The 18,627-nt window shown below is 35.3% G+C and overlaps 4 protein-coding genes across 6 annotated transcripts in view; 2 read left to right on the top strand and 2 right to left on the bottom strand.

Annotated features, from left to right (window-relative positions):
- Positions 1-4,029, bottom strand: part of LOC124631073 (kinase D-interacting substrate of 220 kDa B) — a 63,117-nt gene extending 59,088 nt beyond the window's left edge. The window contains exons 1-2 of one of the 3 annotated variants that reach the window (XM_047165227.1): positions 3,820-4,029; positions 1,905-2,446 (exon numbers count right to left, since the gene is read on the bottom strand). In XM_047165227.1, coding sequence (XP_047021183.1) covers positions 1,905-2,213 — 309 coding nt within the window. In that variant the 5' untranslated portion in view covers positions 2,214-2,446; positions 3,820-4,029. The remainder of the gene's footprint in view (positions 1-1,904; positions 2,447-3,819) is intronic. The other 2 variants (XM_047165231.1, XM_047165230.1) reach the window with 2 other exon arrangements.
- Positions 4,030-4,208: 179 nt separating this feature from the next.
- On the top strand, positions 4,209-5,920 carry LOC124631076 (tRNA (guanine-N(7)-)-methyltransferase). The gene is made up of 6 exons (XM_047165235.1): positions 4,209-4,449; positions 4,522-4,637; positions 4,938-5,122; positions 5,204-5,317; positions 5,405-5,506; positions 5,722-5,920. Exons 1-6 carry the CDS (start codon positions 4,367-4,369, stop codon positions 5,836-5,838), a joined length of 717 nt encoding a protein of 238 aa, XP_047021191.1. The 5' UTR covers positions 4,209-4,366; the 3' UTR covers positions 5,839-5,920.
- Positions 5,854-11,230, bottom strand: LOC124631074 (tetratricopeptide repeat protein 37). Its single transcript, XM_047165233.1, has 2 exons — positions 11,070-11,230; positions 5,854-9,858 (listed from the first exon to the last, which is right to left on the bottom strand). The coding sequence occupies exon 2, from the start codon at positions 9,856-9,858 to the stop codon at positions 6,040-6,042; it is 3,819 nt and encodes a 1,272-aa protein (XP_047021189.1). The 5' UTR covers positions 11,070-11,230; the 3' UTR covers positions 5,854-6,039.
- An 869-nt stretch (positions 11,231-12,099) lies between these two features.
- Positions 12,100-18,627, top strand: part of LOC124631082 (rotatin-like) — a 42,489-nt gene continuing 35,961 nt past the window's right edge. Inside the window, exons 1-10 of the mRNA XM_047165245.1 lie at positions 12,100-12,241; positions 12,317-12,504; positions 13,130-13,326; positions 15,660-15,773; positions 16,122-16,320; positions 16,433-16,570; positions 16,834-17,064; positions 17,294-17,463; positions 17,780-17,987; positions 18,126-18,572. Coding sequence (XP_047021201.1) covers positions 12,199-12,241; positions 12,317-12,504; positions 13,130-13,326; positions 15,660-15,773; positions 16,122-16,320; positions 16,433-16,570; positions 16,834-17,064; positions 17,294-17,463; positions 17,780-17,987; positions 18,126-18,572 — 1,935 coding nt within the window. The 5' untranslated portion in view covers positions 12,100-12,198. The remainder of the gene's footprint in view (positions 12,242-12,316; positions 12,505-13,129; positions 13,327-15,659; positions 15,774-16,121; positions 16,321-16,432; positions 16,571-16,833; positions 17,065-17,293; positions 17,464-17,779; positions 17,988-18,125; positions 18,573-18,627) is intronic.

Raw genomic sequence — 18,627 nt, 5'->3', positions numbered from 1 at the left:
GTGATGACTATGTTGTTTCAGCTACCGAATAAATAAGTTAAATCAGTGATCTGCAATACCTAAATAAATTTGAGTTTGATCTGATCCAGAATGTTTCGATTGGGTCTAGCTCGAGACGTTCACAAGTTGATATTGGAACAACAGCATACCGTTCTATGCTGCTCGGTGAGTTTCCCTCAGGGATATTTTATCTTGATTCCTCCTTTCCTATAAGTTTACTAGGTCAAGTTCTGTATCTGCAATCTATGAATTTTGCCGCATTATGAATAGGAATCCGGATTACGTAAGCTCTGAGATCTCAGCTAGTGTCTATAAGATTTTGTTTCCCTATTTTCGCTTAATTAAAACTTTTGGGTCGTTGCTTCGCGTTTTTTGAGTTGTATGCTGTCTAAATTTTGAATGTCTGTTGTCTTATTCTACGTGGCTTAGGGATTATCATTGGCTTTTTCCAGTAGTTATATTCTTCAAATATAGGTGGTGTTCTGTGGTTTTAAATGTTTTGCTTCGACGTACTTTGTACAAACGTACTTGATACAAACCATGACATGACAATATGTTTCGGTTCAATACTTTTTAACATTTAATTGAATCGTTACATAACACATCATGACACAGATGTAACCGCAGCTCTCGTGATGATAGTTGATTGTCAGAATTAAATTGAATGCACGCGCGTCGTTCTTGGTAATTTATCAGACTTACGCCTTGTATCATACGTCCGAGTGTTATTGCGTACAGCTGTAACTATCTCCGCACACTGATATCCAGATGTCTTGCGATTTAAGTAAAGCTGACGTCGAGATATCTTAGATAAATACTATTTCTACCTAAGATAAAAAGTGTCATTTCGATTTATGTTTGAGATAGTATATTTTGTTCAAAATATAGAGACTAGAAATTCAATGTTATTAAACATTGTTTTGAACAAAAGAGGAAAATTGACGAATGTTATCATTATAGCAGTACGCTAATCGGCCACGCATCCGCTAACAAAGAGTGTTGACATACATTTAAGGCTCTTGAATTAGACAAGACTCTGTTAGGTCAATGGCAATTGATTCGGGTGTAGGGCGTGCAGTTTTCTAGTTCGACATTGAAACAATTTGATATGGTAGGTGCACGGAATTTTACTCGGCTACATAACGCACAGCAGACTTAAAAATTACAAACACGTGTAACCAGAGAGTGTTCATGTGTCAATAAAGTTTGTAGGTGACTCATATGAAATTACGATCAGAAAACTTGATTTAATAAATACCAAGTTGAATGTTTTAGCCAGAAGTATATTACAGTCTAAAAGGTTGAGGTCTATAACTGCACCGACTTTATCACTAATAGCTTTTATAAATAACACCAGGCGCAATCAGACCGAGACAATGCATATTTTTTCCAGTTCACGTTTATATCGATGACCTCTTTCAACACCTAAGCTGTCACAGTGAGATAAGTGAGGAAAGACCTTTAGAAAATTAGAAACCGCAACCTTATTCTATGTTACAGGTGTGCATACAAGACAGGTTTACACGTACCTAAACACAAAAATTCTCAAAATTCATGGGCAGAAATGGCAATTTTCAAATACATAACAATAATGTTACTTTTTGCCATAATATATTTTAAAGAAATCGTAACTATGTATAATATATAATATCGTTTAAAATGAAATGATATGGCGAAATTATATTTTGCAAGAAAATAATGAGAACTGCATAGAAAGAATAGTTAGGTATGCACAATCCACATGTTATGAAACAATGGCAAGACTTTCTTGCACGGTGCGACGACTCATTGCACAAAACAACAACAAACGACAACAAACAGTGGGTAATAGACATGCGCTATTTCAAAAGTGGTTATTATTGCCGTCTAGGAGATATTATTGTATAGAATATTAACTTCTATACCTCGTGACCTTTGTTGGGCTCCCCGCTCCAGATATCCCTCCAGTGGATCAAGTGGTGCAAATGGTTCCGGTAGTTGTGCTGACGGTGGTGATGGTCTCTCTTCTTGCGGGACTCGGTGGGAGAGGGCGGCGCGGTGAGGGATTCCCGCCGTCTCGTCACCGGGTTCACCACCACCGCCTGCAGCTGCGCCGTCAGCAGACATTCCGTCTCCGGGCCCTCGTCGGATGATATACTATCCGTGAGCAACCTCGCCGACCTCGACCCGCGTACACCTTTGCTAGGTCCACACGGAGAATCTTCATTCTTCATTTTAAAACTGATCACACATCACAGATGAAGGTAACGAAATATTTCACTAAGTAGTGGTGACGGTCTCGCATTGATAGGATTTCGCAAAGAGAACGGTGGCGCATACGGCGATGTAAGTAACGTGTGGCGCGGACGGCGCCAGAGACAGACTGCGGCGCGGTGGCCGGCGGCGGCCGCACGTGGGTGACGACGCAGCGACGTCAAAACAACGGCGCCGCCGAGACTCTTCAATCCTAAAGTTTGCAAATTTCTTTCCTTATACTGTAGGCTTTGGTACAGTTCACAATGAGTATCTTTTTCGTCAATATGTTGAGTTATGTATGATTTCAGTGAGCCAACAATATTTTTTACGGTTTGAAGATGTGCTACTTATGATGAACATGGGGTACATTTGATTATTCAAATTATAATTTAGGTATGTATTTGTATGTTACTATTTATGAACCTTCGAAATTGAAACATATTTCTAGCTTGTAAATATTTTTTTTTTAATATGGGAAAGTTGTGTTAGTTACACTACTTATAACTCAAAAACAGCTGAACTTATTTGCCTGAAAATTTGTGGGGATGTAGCTTAGAATCAGGAGACGAAAATAGGACACTTATTATTCCCATCCACATTTGGGAAGTAATGAACTCGGGGGGCAGGTGAAACCACTAAATGACTTATTGTCATTCACAAAGAAGGTTAGTAGTACCTAAGTATATCAGATTCTTTATCAATAAAATTACAACCCAAAGAGTCATAATGGATTACAATACTATACAAACATTCCATTCTGGATAAAAATATATTTTTAAGTCTATATGCCTACCCAACTATTTATAAGAATAAAAAAAAACATTTCCCTGCAGACTTTTTCATGTTAATAATTTTGTTTTCAGAATCAGTATTTCTACTTATGTAGCAGATATTATGACCAATTAGGAGAATTTATAATCACAATAGGACTATTACTTTTTAAAATTATATTTTGCTGAGCAGAAGTTACCTATGTAACAGAGATAATAACAGCTTGTATATTGCTAACTATGAAACAATAGAAAATAAATTGTGTCTTGTGTTCAACAGCACAGCATACAACAAAGTAAATTAGAAGTTTTTAATTACATTTTTTCGAGCAGAAGTCACACTTTGATTTTGTAGTATGTATGTACCGTAATCAGAAGTACTTATAGTCATCAGTAAAATATTATAGACTACCTAATTTTTACACTGTGAGAACAGTAGGCCAGAGGGAGACCCACAGGGTTATCAGAAGAGATAACAAAAATTATTAACATTACAACAGGCCTAAAAGAAAAGACCATGGACCAATCTTGGACCACATTATAACAATGTCTATCGTAAAAATGTTTAATACGAATTATTAATATAACTAAATAAGTTCCATCTTATAAATTCCTCTGCCTTTTAAACCACAGAATTTCTCACGAGAATTATTTTTGGGAAACTAACGTACTATTACACTATCCTGTGTCCGTGATTGTAACATACCTAAGACGACCCATTGACCAAATAAACGCATTTTAATATTAACCAAGTGCATTTGCCATTCAATTTAATAATTAAATTAATATAGTAATAGGAAAAATCTCTACTTACTTGTCGTGTGATCAATATTAGATGGAAAGGTGACGAACTGTTACCACTACATTTACATTATTATGGCGTTAGAAGGGATTTGTTGTAAATAACACTTTTTATTACTCAAACACAACGGGAAATAAATTACTCATTCTTTGTTCTGCTGGTCAAACAATACAAATTGTTGCAGCAGTGCGCGCATGTTTTTTTTGAATTTTGACATTTATTTTTTTATTTTAGAGAAATCCCGACGATCTGTGGCATAAAAAAAAAATATCGATATTTACATTTTGGACTAGAAATGTAGAGCTTCAGGGTTTTGCGCTTTACTGGAGGAAGTTTTAGGCGATTGAGCAAAAGGCCAGGACTCTTACAGCTCTTCATAAAAAAAGCGTGTGACGTTGTCAAATCATATTTTGTCAATTGTCATACTCATATGTCCGAAGAGTTCGTCGTATTTTATTTGAGCAATTTACAGACAAATATTTGTATTTATAAATGAACATAGTCTTCTTTTAAAGTAGGTACAACGAAACTATTCAATTGTTCCTAATTATTCTTCCCAATGGCGTTGCCAGTGCTACCACAGAAAAAATATTACAGACAGCGTGCACATTCTAACCCAATCGCCGACCATTGTTTTGAGTAGTAAGTTTCAATAGTAATTGATAAATAATGATGTAGTATTCAGAAGTTAATTAAATTCTACGCATTTTACAGCCCCACTCATCCAGATGATTATGATTGGTCGGTGTTGTACCCTACAATTAACAATGAAAAAAAAGATAAACAAGTTGAGTTCCTGGATGTTGGCTGTGGTTACGGAGGTCTTTTAGGTTCGTTAAATTATATAGTTTTACTATTTCACACACATTTTTAATCGCGGTCAGTGTAACGTTCTAGGCTGATGATCCACCACGAAATAGATTGCCTTTCATACACTGTAAAGCTACAAAAAACTAAATTATACATTAAGCCGCCCAGTGTTTTAAATTAGACTGAGTAATTAATAGTATATAGTAACCAATAAGTAACTCAGGTTGCTAGTTACAGCATTACAGGTACTGCTGAAAAAAAAACAAATTGTACTCTTTGTGCCGTCATGTCTACATAATAGAATTATTATTAAATTGCAGTTACACTGTCACCAATGTATCCGGAAAACCTTATGCTGGGGTTGGAGATACGTGTGAAAGTTTCCGATTATGTAAATGACAGGATTCAAGCGCTAAGATTGCAGCACACTGACCAGTACCAAAATGTAGCTGTGTTAAGAACTAATGCTATGAAATATCTGCCAAATTTTTTTCATAAAGGACAAGTAAGGCTGTACATCAACTTGCTTATTAGTTACTGGCAAGCCATATAATATTTATAATAAGTAAATCATATTTTATTTCAGCTCAAGAAGATGTTCTTTTTATACCCAGATCCACATTTCAAGAAGGCAAAACATAAATGGAGAATTATCAATAAATGGTTGCTCTCTGAGTATGCCTACGTGCTTGCTGAGCAGGTTGATGTTTTGTCAAATTAATTGAAGTTGTAGTTCACAATACAATTGAAGCACTTGGAATTTAAATATTCATTTATTTCTTTTCAGGGTATAGTTTATACTATAACAGATGTGAAGGATTTGAATGAATGGATGGTGTTTCATTTTGAAGAACATCCATTATTTGAAAGGATTCCTGATGAAGAATTGGTATGTATTGTATAGAAAATATTGATATTTAAAAGACTAATGTACTTAATTATATGCCTACATAATTAAAATTCAACTGCACAATTTAATGCTGCATAAGTGCATATTCTTTAAATATTTGAGTATACATATAAAAAAATAATTTTAATTAATCATCACATTACTTTGTACAAAAACATTTGGGAATTAATAAATGTAAATAATTACAATTTCAGAAGTCCGATCCAATAGTTGAGAAATTATATGAGAGTACAGAAGAGGGGAAAAAAGTTACACGAAACAATGGAGATAAATTTGTAGCTGTATTCAGAAGGATTGCTGATAGAGTATGAAATGTTAAATGCTTGTTGAATGACAAAATCACTTTATTTTGTTACACTTATTACGTAATAAAGGGTTATGATAACAGAAAAATATATGGCTATATTAATGTTCTACATTCTGTATAAATTGGGTAAAGTAATTCATTAGGGATAATATGTAACATTGTAATACAAGTTAAATGCAAAAGAGTAACAAAATCCTCTCATAGATTATTTACCAAGCTTCTTTTCCATAAGGATGACCCACCTGCCAAGTGGTCGAGATATATTTAAATGTTTCCGCATATGGCCTGATGCCCCTAAAAGCCAAGTTTTATTTTCCATCCACAGTTTATGAGATAAAAGTGAGAATAATAATGCTGCCCAAATTTCTGCTTGATTTGGATACATGTGAAGGCCCTGTTTAGCCAATAAAAAGGCCTTTATGTGATCTCCTGCCAAATGCTCTGCAATACTTGCAGAAGCCAAAATATTTCCAAAATTACAATTATATTCTCCATGGTGAGCAGAACATAAGGCTTTTTGAGCACAACAACTTGCAACTTTAGCCTTGGTATTAGCAGTTCTAAGGCAATACTGGGCCATACAAAACCATAAGAGAGCATTACTTGGATGATCGTGAAGGCTATCACTCAACAGCTTTATAGCCTGGTCCATGTTGTTTTCACAGACTGAAAGATATGATTTCAAAAAGCCTATATCAAATCCATATTCACTATCTCTCTCATATTTTTTTAACTCTCCTAAAGCTAGCTTTGATAAACTTTGATCAGAATGTATCAATCCCAAAGAGCATATGGCAAATAAACTATGTGCTGTTGGCTTTTTCTGTGATATTTGTATGCTATGGAACAAAAGTGTTTTGGCATCATCTGCACCTTTGTACATGTACACAATGCCAGCCATAGCCACCAGGAGGTCTGCCTTTTCAGAATCTTCATTACTCAACCAATGGAGGGCAGTATCGTAAACTGAGTAGGACTCCTCATATAGGCCTTTTTTATAAAGTGCCAATGCTAAGCTAGTAGTAGAATCGAAGCTTGCTTCAGTTATTGCTTTGAATATTTTTATTGCCTCATCATATTCCTCCATCCTCACTAAAATTCTCCCAATATTCAAAAGTGTTTTGTTCTTGTTTTCTTCTTCTGCATATTTAAATGCTTTTTCATAAGATTGTATCGCAGAACGAAGCAGGCCATATCTTTCTTGTAAAATTCCCAGTATGTTAAAGGCACATGCATTTGAAGATTCAAAGTTGCAGTACCATTCAACCAAATCTATGCCATATGGAACTGCATGAAGACCTTCTATTTCATATTTTGCTTCTGAATTTTCTTTATATTGATTATTTTTTAAGGTCCTGCAGACCCAATCTGCATATCCTAGTGCACTCTCTGGATGGTAGCCCAAGCGTGATGCGTGTCTGAATAGATCCATGGCTTCTTCTTCACGTATTGCTTCAGCAATCAATGCTTGACCTATCCAGCTTTGTGGGTGTGATGGTAGCGCCGATTGCCCTCGTGAGAAACAGTAGTTAGACAATTTATATAGTTTTAGTTTCAAATAAAGTGTACCTAAGTTACACCATATTTTTGCGACAGACCATTTTCGAGTAACCAAGAGGGCCTTTATGAAGCAGTGTTGGGCAATTTCATATTTCTTGATGGCTAAACATATTTTTCCAAGCAAATTCCAGTTACGCCAAACAGTTGGCTTTTCTTTTATACAATTTAACGTTAAGTTGAATGATATGTGACAGTTAACGACTTTTTTGGTTTCATGATAAAAGGCCAGATATGCATATGCTAAATCATATGATGATATTTGCTGCTTCTGTTTAGCAATATGTGAATAACAAGCAATTGCTTGAGGAAATATTTCTAATTTATCTTTTTTCATGGTTTTCCCAATATTACCATCAACCTTTGTCAACTGAGGCATATAGACATAAGCATATTTATTTGGCAATTTAGTAATAAACATCAAGTTGTCTGCTAACAACTTCCAAAAACATAAATATTGATTTTGTTTGGACAGTGCTTTTGTTATGTAGTCTATGGCGTATTGTGCACAATCTCTAGCAGTTCCATATATTTTAGCTTCAACTTTTTTCTTGGCAATTCTCATCCATGTTTCGGCTATTCCCTTGAGGGCTAAGTATGAGTAAGGTTCTATTAAAAATACCTTTTCAAATGTTGATATAGCTTCTTCATATTGTGTTAATAGTGAATAAATGTGGCCAATTCTAGTAAGACAATGTTCAGACTTGCCTGGATCTAAAGTCATTACTCGGTTGTAAGCTCGCAAGGCAGATGTATATGATCCTCTTGAATAGTAAGCATCAGCTAGGCACTCAAAAGCAGTTGTATCATTGTGATTGATTTTAATAACATTCCTGAAATTCAATATGGCATTTTCCCATTCCCTTTTATTTAAATAATGCAGCCCCAATCTAAAGTAAACCCATGGTTCGGTTGTGGAAGCATTTTTTGATAATTCTTGTAGTAACTCAAAATCCGCTTCCTTTCGATGTAACTTGACATAAATTTCGCTAAGACTCTTGACAATATTGGCGTTAATTGGGTTTATACTATGAGCTTTCTCATAACATTTTCTAGCCTTCTGTAAGTCTGATTTATGATGATGGTAAAAGTGACCTAAATACAAAAATGTCTCAGCATGATCAGGGTTAAGCTTAGCAGCTTTTAGAAGATTTACCAAGCATTTATCATACTGCTTTAATTCCCAGTATGCTTTTCCCAAGTAGAATACATCAAGGGCATTATTTGAATCTTGTAGTAAATTGACCACTTCATCATACTTATTTTGCTTTTGTAGTAATAAGGCTTGAAGTGGCTTGTAATAATCAGTTTCTTCTAAATGCTTCATGATGTGTTCAGCAGGTTCATTGAGTTCCATGTAACACTCAGCAAGGCTGGCCAGCTCAAATGGTTCCATCAAATCAGTTGCTACGTCTTTGGCGCTGTTTATAGCCTGTTGCCATTTCTGTTGTTTGGTCAGAGATAAAAATAAAAATCTTTTGAGGACAATACCAAATTCTTGAGTCTTTACTTTGTTCAAAAAGTTTGTTGCAAGCTTTTGTGTAACTGACCACTTTTTTAACATAATTGTACATTTGATAATGAATGTTGCTTCTGTGACATCTGCTTCATGGTAGTTCACCAATGGTACACACTGTTTGTATGCTTCTAGATATAAACCTTTATCATAGCATATCATACTTCTCAGCAGGCTAGGATATTTGGAATTCATAATGCCTTCACTGATTGTATCAATGTGTTGCTCTATATCAAAATTACAGAATGACATTTTCTCAACATACTTTATGCATAATTGTTTGCACAGCCACTCTCTTAGCAGAACATTTGAGGAGAAAAAATTAAGATTTATTATTTCTTCAACAGCAGATGCAAAGTCTGATTTCTGGATAATAACTTTGCATTGCAATATCTCAAGTGAATCCCTTGGATCTTCATTGTAAATTTTGTGCAAAACATTTAAAATTACTGGTATGATTTCTTCATCACATGGTATATCAGCTTTTAGAAGTTCTAGGAATTGTTTTTCAGCACATTGAAATAATGCACCCCTAAGTTCTTTAGTTGTGTAATTAGCCATATTGTTTAAGCATTCTTTGCTTTTTAGTGCACATCCTAGTTGACCAAGTTTTGATATAATTTCTATAGTTTTTTCTTCTTCCATTTGTAGATTAAGCATTTCATTGTAAATGCTTATTAATTTTACTTTATCTGCATTATTTTCCTTTCTTTCATAATAGTTGGCAAGACCTTGCCAAGCAAGAGCATGATCAGGTTTACTAGCTATAGCTTTTTGATAGGCTAATGGTGCTTGGTCAGAATCTTCCAGAGCTTTTCCAAGTAACACTAGACCAAAGTAGTTTTGTTTGTCTTTACGTAATATATTTTTACAGCATTCCTGGGCTTCTTTGAAATTTTTCTCATCTATCAGTTTTCTTGCGTCTTTTAGTAAAGCTTTTATATCAGCCATCTGAAAACAATATAAGTTGCTTGTCATAAGTCAGTACAATTAAAGAGGAGCTGAAAGTTGTAACATATGAGAAACTTCAGGAGTCAGGGCTTGATAGGCAGAAATGGAAAGTATGTTAAATGTTTGTGGTGCTTAAATATAAAAGATAACAAAAAGGGTTGGCTTTAGTATCGTTTGGCAGGCGGACGGGGCTAAAAGTGGTTAAATCTGGTAGAGGGTGGGTCTCCGATTATAACGCTACCACTCTTGTTACAAGGTAATGGATATTTTTCGAGAAATTTACAAAAAATGTTTCTAACCTCAAATCAGATAAAACGCGTAATGTCAACGTTATTCGGTAAAACGGAACGTTAAAATGGGCGATCGACAACCGAATGTGTTTTAGTATATCGTCTGTGGTGTACAAATCCGGTGAAAAGGAACGCAAAAAATAAATAAATGTCTCTGGTTTTTGCGTTAAGTGTCATTTGTGATTAGCTGTCATTAGTGTCATTCCGTATCTCTTCGAGTTGCGTGAATGTACTATGATGTTATTTCAAATAACATCTTATTCCTCTTAGTATGCACGAGCGAGCGAAGCGAGCTCGCGACTTAGGGCACCCCCGACTCGGATAGGTTAGGTTCGAAGGGGATGGCGGGGTCTGCAAGACCCCGCCATCCCCTTCGTGGTTATTTTTTTATAAACCACCCAGAAGTAGCCACCCACTCCGTCGACTTTGCCTTTGTTCGTATTGACTAGAAGTACTTGCACTTAATTTTCCGACCGTAGTGGGTGATTATAGTGTTTTGAGGTTAGGTTACAAATATCTATTTTTCTCAAAAATTATGCGTTACCTTGTAACGGGAGTGGTACCAGAGGATAGGGGTGGAGCCCCCCACCACCCTCCCCCCCTTTTCCTCCCCCTCCGCCTGCCAAACGATACTAAATTTTTACCAACAAAAATAATACAGCACCAAGGGAATTAGAGATACCTACAGTATGGAGTATGTTATAGACAACGACTTATAAGTTTACAGTTTATATAGGTAATGAAATTTTTAGTAATCTGGGCATAATTAAGAAGGTATTGTGAATTTGTGATTGGATAAATTCAGATGTTGATGTAGCGAGTCAGGTCACGAAAGAGCTCGTTTTGCTCTTTTTATCTAAAAATAATTTGTGGCTATAACCAAGAGTATTTATGCAGAATAATAAAATAACGATACTTTACCGTACTTCCTTGATTATATCAGTTTTATTTAAAATATATAAACATTCCAAATATAGGTGGTGCTAAAATACACAGGGATTCTGCTCGAAAAAGTCTAAATCTGGATTTTTTTTCAAGTGTCGGCAAGTTGGAATTAATAACAAGGTGATGTCAAAAATCTGTCACTTTTATTATTTCACTGATTTCACTCTCTGACTGTCACTTCAAAACTGGTCTATAAAAATATTTAAAATCGACTAAATGCAATCCAATAATAGTTTTATGGTTCCACCGAACAGAAAAGATGCTGTATAGCATATTGCATGTGATCACTCTTGACTATAAACAAAGGGCATCAGAAGGAAGAAGGCTTCATTTGGTTTCAGTGAATAGGGTGATGGCACCTACTATAATTAATAAGATTGTACAATATTACAAAAAAAAAATTGTATAACTATATAGTCTGTTTTTTAATCTCGTAGACTAAATTGACACTTACAAAATGTCAAACTTTCTAATAATTTTGCTAGCTCTGTGGTGCAGTGTTGTACTTACGATACCGGTTCGTTGAATCGTAACTTTTTATCTATAATAGACGAATTTAATATTCATTCAAAGTTTTATATTTAAAATTCACGTACGTACACATGGCTGTACGACGTGCTACAAACTGCCAGGGATATCTGACCACGCAAAGCCATGCGTAATCATCAAGGATAAGCCCATTATTTCAGGATGACTTATTGTAAAAAGTTACGATTCAACGAACCGGTATCGTAAGTACAACACTGCACCACAGAGCTAGCAAAATTATTAGAAAGTTTGACATTTTGCAAGTGTCAATTTAGTCTACGAGATTAAAAAACAGACTATAGTCGCTGAAAAACATTGCGAAGTCTTCAATATTAACTCTGTTTAGTCAATTTATTGAGTAATTTAATTGATTGTCTGAGGAGTCCCTAAAAAGCAAAACCAAAGACAACCAAATTTTTTCACTTATTTTTATGTTGGTGGAACTGCTAATACGTCAGAGATTAAATAATGTCAATTTCTTCTTTTTCAAATCAAATCGACTTTACAGTTCAGAGTTGTAAACAAAACAATGCTTTGCATGATTACTTTCTATTCTGTTCATTAAATACGTAGAATTATGGCTAACTCTGAAATTCTTTCCATGTACATCAAAAAGCTGAGTAAGTAATTTTTTTGCTTACTTCTTTCACTGTAAAATGAGATTTAGTTACGAAACAAAGTTTTAAACTTTTCAGATCATCCTTTAAAAGAAATTCGCGAACGTTCGCTATTGTTATTGATAACCAAGTTGAAATTGGGCTGGGAGCTTGAGGATGAATTGTCGGGCACTAGAGCGTTGTTAGAATCACTCCTGGCTTGGTTCCATACCCCACAACAGAGCCTACAATGTGAGGCATTGGAGTTGTTACTGACAACTATAAAGGTACACAACATTTCAACATTTTATTTATTGGCCTTAAAACTAGGCCTGGAAAGGGTCAGTGGGTCGTCTTAGGGAAGGTTATAAACATAGGTAAAATATATCAAAGGTATGTAAACCATGAGCCCATTTAAACTCCTGCTGGTCTGCAGTATTGTTCGAAATAGTTACTGCAGCCCTGGTACATAAAGGGCTTAAGAAGGATCATGATGGGGTTTTAGTCAGTAAGAGTGTGACCCTCCCCTCATGCAAGAATAAATTGATATAAGAAACCTATGTTCTGCTCGGCTTTGTTTGTATTTTTTTGCTTTTACAAGCTATGAAACCATGTGAAATAACTGACAGTTTATTTCCATAATACAGTTAAGTTGTAAACACATACGTATAGAACTAAGCAACTATACTTGTTTTGATGTTGTTGGTTTGCCTGAATAAATAAATAAAAGTCAGGTGAATTTTGGTGTAGAGATAGTCAAAATTATAATAGGCTAATTTTTATTTAGAAGTTCCCACTTACAGTAGTTCCTTGGAGATAAAAGTAGAACAACAGAAATCATTCCTCAGTTACCTATCCTCAAACAATTTCAAACTGTATGGCATTTAAAATGTAATTTCATTTCAATTTCAGACAAAAGCAGGTGCTTACATAGTCAGAGAGTTTGGCATAGATACCATTTTGACAAATCTGAACAAAGACAAACACAGGATTTCAGAAGAAGCCACTGAGTTGTATGAGGATGTCATTGACACACTCAGATTTCTTAACACTGTTGAATCTGATGTCAATGTTGATGTACCTCGGCTGACCATACCTGATATCACAAGGTATAAGAATACATTTATTCAAATGGAAAATTAGAACTGTTTCATATCACTTAGGCACCAGTTCACCAACAACATAACTGCCAATTTGTGTCCCTTCGTCCAGCATACTCACCATGGAATCCTGATATTTCATGAATGTCAAAAAACTGTTCTGAAATAGTGCTAAATAGTGCCCAAAGGAAAAAAATAGTGCTCTTGTACTTGCGAAGTTATAGCCATAGTTCGATGAGTATGCTGGACGAAGGTTTCGCCCAGCATACTCACCTCCGTCCGGAGAATCTGTATACGCTTCAAACATAATTCATACTTCAAAAAATAGTTCCCAAATAGTGCCAAACGGTGCCCAAAAAGAAAAAACAGTGCTCGAATAACTTCGGAGTTATAGGCTTCGTTCAGTGAGTATGCTGGGCGTAGGTTCTACGCCCAGCATACTCACCTCAGTGCGCGAATATCGAACGAGCTATAGGTACAATTTACGTCTCAAAAAATTGTGCTTGAAATAGTGCCCAATATCAGTCCAATTTTTGCTTGACTTTTGACCTAGAAAACCATTAAATTTGATTGTAAACTTCTACATACTAACGTAAAATGGGGTACAGTCGTCGACACATGTTTTTGGACAAAAATATTAAACTTTCTAATTGTAGACTTCATGTTATTGGAAATAATTATGGTATTTTCTCACATGTCAAAAACTTTCGATTAAATGCATTATTATATATTTTATAAATAATAATAAATGAATGAAACTTTAAGCGTAAACGAAGTCTATTACTTCATTGCATTGTGTTTGTCTGAATAAAAACAGTCATTTGCAGCCAATAAAATTAATATCTTGAAAAATTGTAAAAAGGAAATTATACAGTTTCTTTTTGTATATATGTTGCAGGCAAAACTTATAACCAGTCAAAACTAGTACTGTGACATAGTTATACAAATTTTTAAAACTCTTTCCAATAGTTTCATCAATGAAAGGTTTAGCAATAAAAAACATTTTAATTACTTACGTTATTTATTACTATTTAAAGGGCCAAAGTAATCAGAATTCTAGTTAACTCGCGCTTCGCTTTGTGACACAAAATGGACCCTTATCACCTTCAAAATACAGATCAGTCTTGTCTAATAATCGTAAGATGTTAGGGCAGCGCCATCTAGTATTTAAACTTATACATATTCATTTGCGTCGCGGGCGCCGCGCGTCGTAATCCCCATACCTATTGACCGTACGTGCATCCATTACTGCCACACTATATTGAACTTTATCACATGAGGAATACAGGTCAATTCCGTAAACGTTGTGGTACCGTCCTTGATCCGGAAAATGATTATTTTGAATAATTTTGTCAGTTGTAATGTAAGCATTAATAACAGCAACTTTATTTTTCATGCATGATTTACTTCATTTGATATCTTAATCCTTCAAGCGCCGTGATCTAGACAAAATATATAAAATCATTGTTCCTAGCTACCGGGGTCCCATGCGACGCGCGAAGGCTTAATCATATTATTATAAAGTATTATTAAAATAATGTGTAATTAATAATATTGCGATTCTAAAGTAAATACTCCCTTACATAGACAATTAATAATTTACACAAGACAAAAATTGTTAGAAAGAAAGTTAATAATATTGTATTCGACTGTACTCAATGTAATGTATGTAGAAGTTTACAATCAAATTTAATGGTTTTCTAGGTCAAAAGTCAAGCAAAAATTGGACTGATATTGGGCACTATTTCAAGCACAATTTTTTGAGACGTAAATTGTACCTATAGCTCGTTCGATATTCGCGCACTGAGGTGAGTATGCTGGGCGTAGAACCTACGCCCAGCATACTCACTGAACGAAGCCTATAACTCCGAAGTTATTCGAGCACTGTTTTTTCTTTTTGGGCACCGTTTGGCACTATTTGGGAACTATTTTTTGAAGTATGAATTATGTTTGAAGCGTATACAGATTCTCCGGACGGAGGTGAGTATGCTGGGCGAAACCTTCGTCCAGCATACTCATCGAACTATGGCTATATCTTCGCAAGTACAAGAGCACTATTTTTTTCCTTTGGGCACTATTTAGCACTATTTCAGAACAGTTTTTTGACATTCATGAAATATCAGGATTCCATGGTGAGTATGCTGGACGAAGGGACACGCCAATTTTCTTAAAACAACTGTTTAATATGGATTTTTATGTCCAAATTTCAAAGTGAACAGTTGTTTTAAGAAAAATGGACATAAATGTTGTTTTTAAACTTGAGTCTTACTCTGAAACATTAAGAAAAAAAATCTTTAGATTTAGAGAAAGGTGTATAAATCTTTTGATTTTGTAAATTCCAGTTCGGAAAGTGATGGAGGATCATACAGTGGCTATTACAATTTGGACCCTAATGGACAGTCCTCAAAGGCTACATCAGTTTCCAATGATGACCCTGACACAAATAGGTACAGGAGGTATGTATGAAAGAAATACATATGATTTTATTGGTAAGACACAATAATGTCCGTCAGCACAAGATTTTAAGTAAATTAGAATAATATATTGTCATTGTCAAAGGAATGTTTAGTTAATATGTAATCATTTTTTTATTCTGGTAGATGATGATAATGCTTCATTTGACAAAATCACTATGAATTTTTAACGAAAAAATAAAAAGTCATTTATTCAAAGTAGGCTGATTATTTAAGCTAAGCATTTTGAAGGTCAAGTTTACAAAAACAGCTTCCAAAAATGCCCACCTATCACCAAAGAAATATTTTTTTTCCTTCTTTTAAAAGCTTTTTATTAACTATCTGTTTCAGCCTAAACACTACAGACAGTATTAGAATATTACTCTTTCCCTGGGTGGAGCTATGCCCATCTGACAAGAAGACGTTGCTCCTTGTAGAGGATGCCTTGAGATTGTTAAAGTCTACTCGAAGATGCTGCCGGTTTATAAGGGATGTATTTATTCGTGACTTTCCTGCTGAAATATTCTTAAATAGACCTGAAATTATAAAGGTACCTTAATTCAATATTTTTTTCATACATTTTGTACCTAAAAGTTAAGGTAGAATGTCATCAATGTAGTTTATAAGCCATAATTGTAATGTTTTTAACTGTTAATTTTCAGAGCCTTTTAACAATAGCAGATGGGAATCATGGCGGAAGACCTGGTGAGGCTCTATGTGTATTGCTGTACATAACACGCGCCCTTCGCATGAGACTTCTACAATTATCATCTTTGGACTTAATTCATGAAACAAATAAGGTGATAACAATAAATATTTTTTTATTTCTTCATCAATAACTAGCTTCCGCCCGCAATTTTACCCGCCTCTGGATATAACTAACTTCTTTCCATATCAGATGGTGACAAAAACTATGTCTTATCACCCCTTTAATTTTCAGCTTAAACTGTCCAGCCATTCATGAGTTATAAGCAGTATAACTTCACGACTTTTGTCAATATAGATTTAATCCAGGCGCTTTAATTCAGAAAAGAAACATAACATGTTATATTATTTATGGCAGGTTTCAGATGAACACACACATACAATAGACGACGGAGTCCACATGGAACTAACAGAGATAGCCGGAGCAAGTCAGAGGCCTCGCTCCCCAGTAGAAGAAGACGGGCTGGTACTGCTGCGGCAGCTGCCAGCACCATTGTATGCGCTGGACACCTTACATGCAGTCCAGAGCATGATGGCACGAAGCATTGTGTTGATCGACCCCTTGGATAAGGCTGAATTTTTAAATATTGTAAGTGTGATTGTTTAATTGAAAATATTAAGGCTCCAAGTTCACCAACAAGAAAAACCTAAAAAAAACTTTTTATTTTGAAAATTGAATGTAAAAATTCATACCAAACAGTAGTGTAATAAACTGAAGTTTTTGTAGTCAGTTAACTTGGGTCTTAGTTGGCTATGTCGTTCGATATTCGGAAAATAATTTTGTTATTCATAAATATTATTATTAATATTCCTTTCAGAGAGAACTAAACACCTGCCTCTGTTTGATAGAAAGTCTTGTTGAGCTGTTACTAGACTGTGTAAATGACAACTTTTGGAGTATGGACCATAATGCCAAAACTTACAGAGATATCTCACATAAGAGTTGTATGTCAATGCGTTTGATGGGAGATCTATTGATCAAATACAGGTAATATGCATAACATTACTATAATTATGTAAAACTAGCTTCTGCCCGCGGCTTTGCCCGCGTGGTGTGTTGATAAAAAGTAGCCTATGTGTTAATCCAGGGTATCACCTATATACATACCAAATTTCAATCAAATCGGTCCAGCCGTTTTTGCGTGAAAGAATAACAAACACATCCATACGTTCTCACAAACTTTCACATTTATAAGATTAGTAGGATAGTAGGAATTAGTAGCATTATCAAACTTCAGCGAAGTAATTCTGCGATTATTTTTTTAGAAAATTTATTCATTCGTAATTTCCGGCTCCCTTTTCAGAAAATCATTCCTAGATGATACAGACCGCAGTCACCACCGCGTAGCATGGCTTCGTTTAACCATGTGTGCTGTGAAGTTGCTGCACTGGGCGCGAGACTCGGCTCTGCCGCCAACGTCGCTTGTCACCGCTCTACAAGTAGCTCAGTTGGACCCCGCTGTACAACTGTTTTACCCAAGCTTGAGTAAGAAAATTGAATCGGTATTGCAGGTAAGTCCAAGAAATAGTTGTGACTCCTCCGCACCTTGTTGTGTTGTCTTGTGAAAACGAATCTGGTGTTTTTTTTTTTTCAATTTGGCTTAGGTCGAGTAACGAGTAAGGTCTGACCCTATGTTTTTCTTCTTTTAGAATTCCAGAATAACTGTTAACCAAGAATACAAAAGCAAATACAGAGAAATGAAGAAACTCTTCGCGAGCATGGATGGAGCAGTCCAATTCATGAACAATAAGGATCTGCATAAATCCAAAGAGGTTCTCATTAGCATGAAGGATTCACTCCCAGTTCTAGAGCTTTTCCAAAGTGAAAACTTTTTGGGCGATATTTCTGATATATTGCTGAAAAAGGCCAAGGAAATGGATTTTAATGATAACGACTGGTCGATAGCTCGAAGCATTGCCTTGACGTTGATGGGTCACAATGCAGAGTGGGTTCAAACTACATTTTATAAAGCTTTAGCGGAAATGGTGAAGTCTGTCCTGATGGGTGACGAGGATCAGAAATGTCTCACTATACTGTGCGATGTTGGTGTACTGACAGAAATATGCTGTCATGGACTGTCTTCTAAATTGAAAGAGGTAAATAAACCATTTGCTTATACGTTACGTTGTGATGATGACATCTTTTTACCTG

This window comes from Helicoverpa zea, chromosome 6 (assembly GCF_022581195.2).
Source record: "Helicoverpa zea isolate HzStark_Cry1AcR chromosome 6, ilHelZeax1.1, whole genome shotgun sequence".
Classification (NCBI taxonomy): Eukaryota; Metazoa; Arthropoda; class Insecta; order Lepidoptera; family Noctuidae; genus Helicoverpa; species Helicoverpa zea.
The sequence above is the reverse complement of the archived record's forward strand: the minus strand, read 5'-3'. Positions and strand labels throughout refer to the sequence as shown.

Bases quoted from the DNA above. Each gene is read 5' to 3' on its own strand.
- LOC124631076 (XM_047165235.1), top strand. From the start codon at position 4,367: ATGGCGTTGCCAGTGCTACCACAGAAAAAATATTACAGACAGCGTGCA. The intron at 4,638-4,937 runs GTTCGTTAAATT...ATTAAATTGCAG, and splicing joins TGGTTACGGAGGTCTTTTAG to TTACACTGTCACCAATGTAT. The intron at 5,123-5,203 runs GTAAGGCTGTAC...ATTTTATTTCAG, and splicing joins ATTTTTTTCATAAAGGACAA to CTCAAGAAGATGTTCTTTTT.
- LOC124631074 (XM_047165233.1), bottom strand. From the start codon at position 9,858: ATGGCTGATATAAAAGCTTTACTAAAAGACGCAAGAAAACTGATAGAT.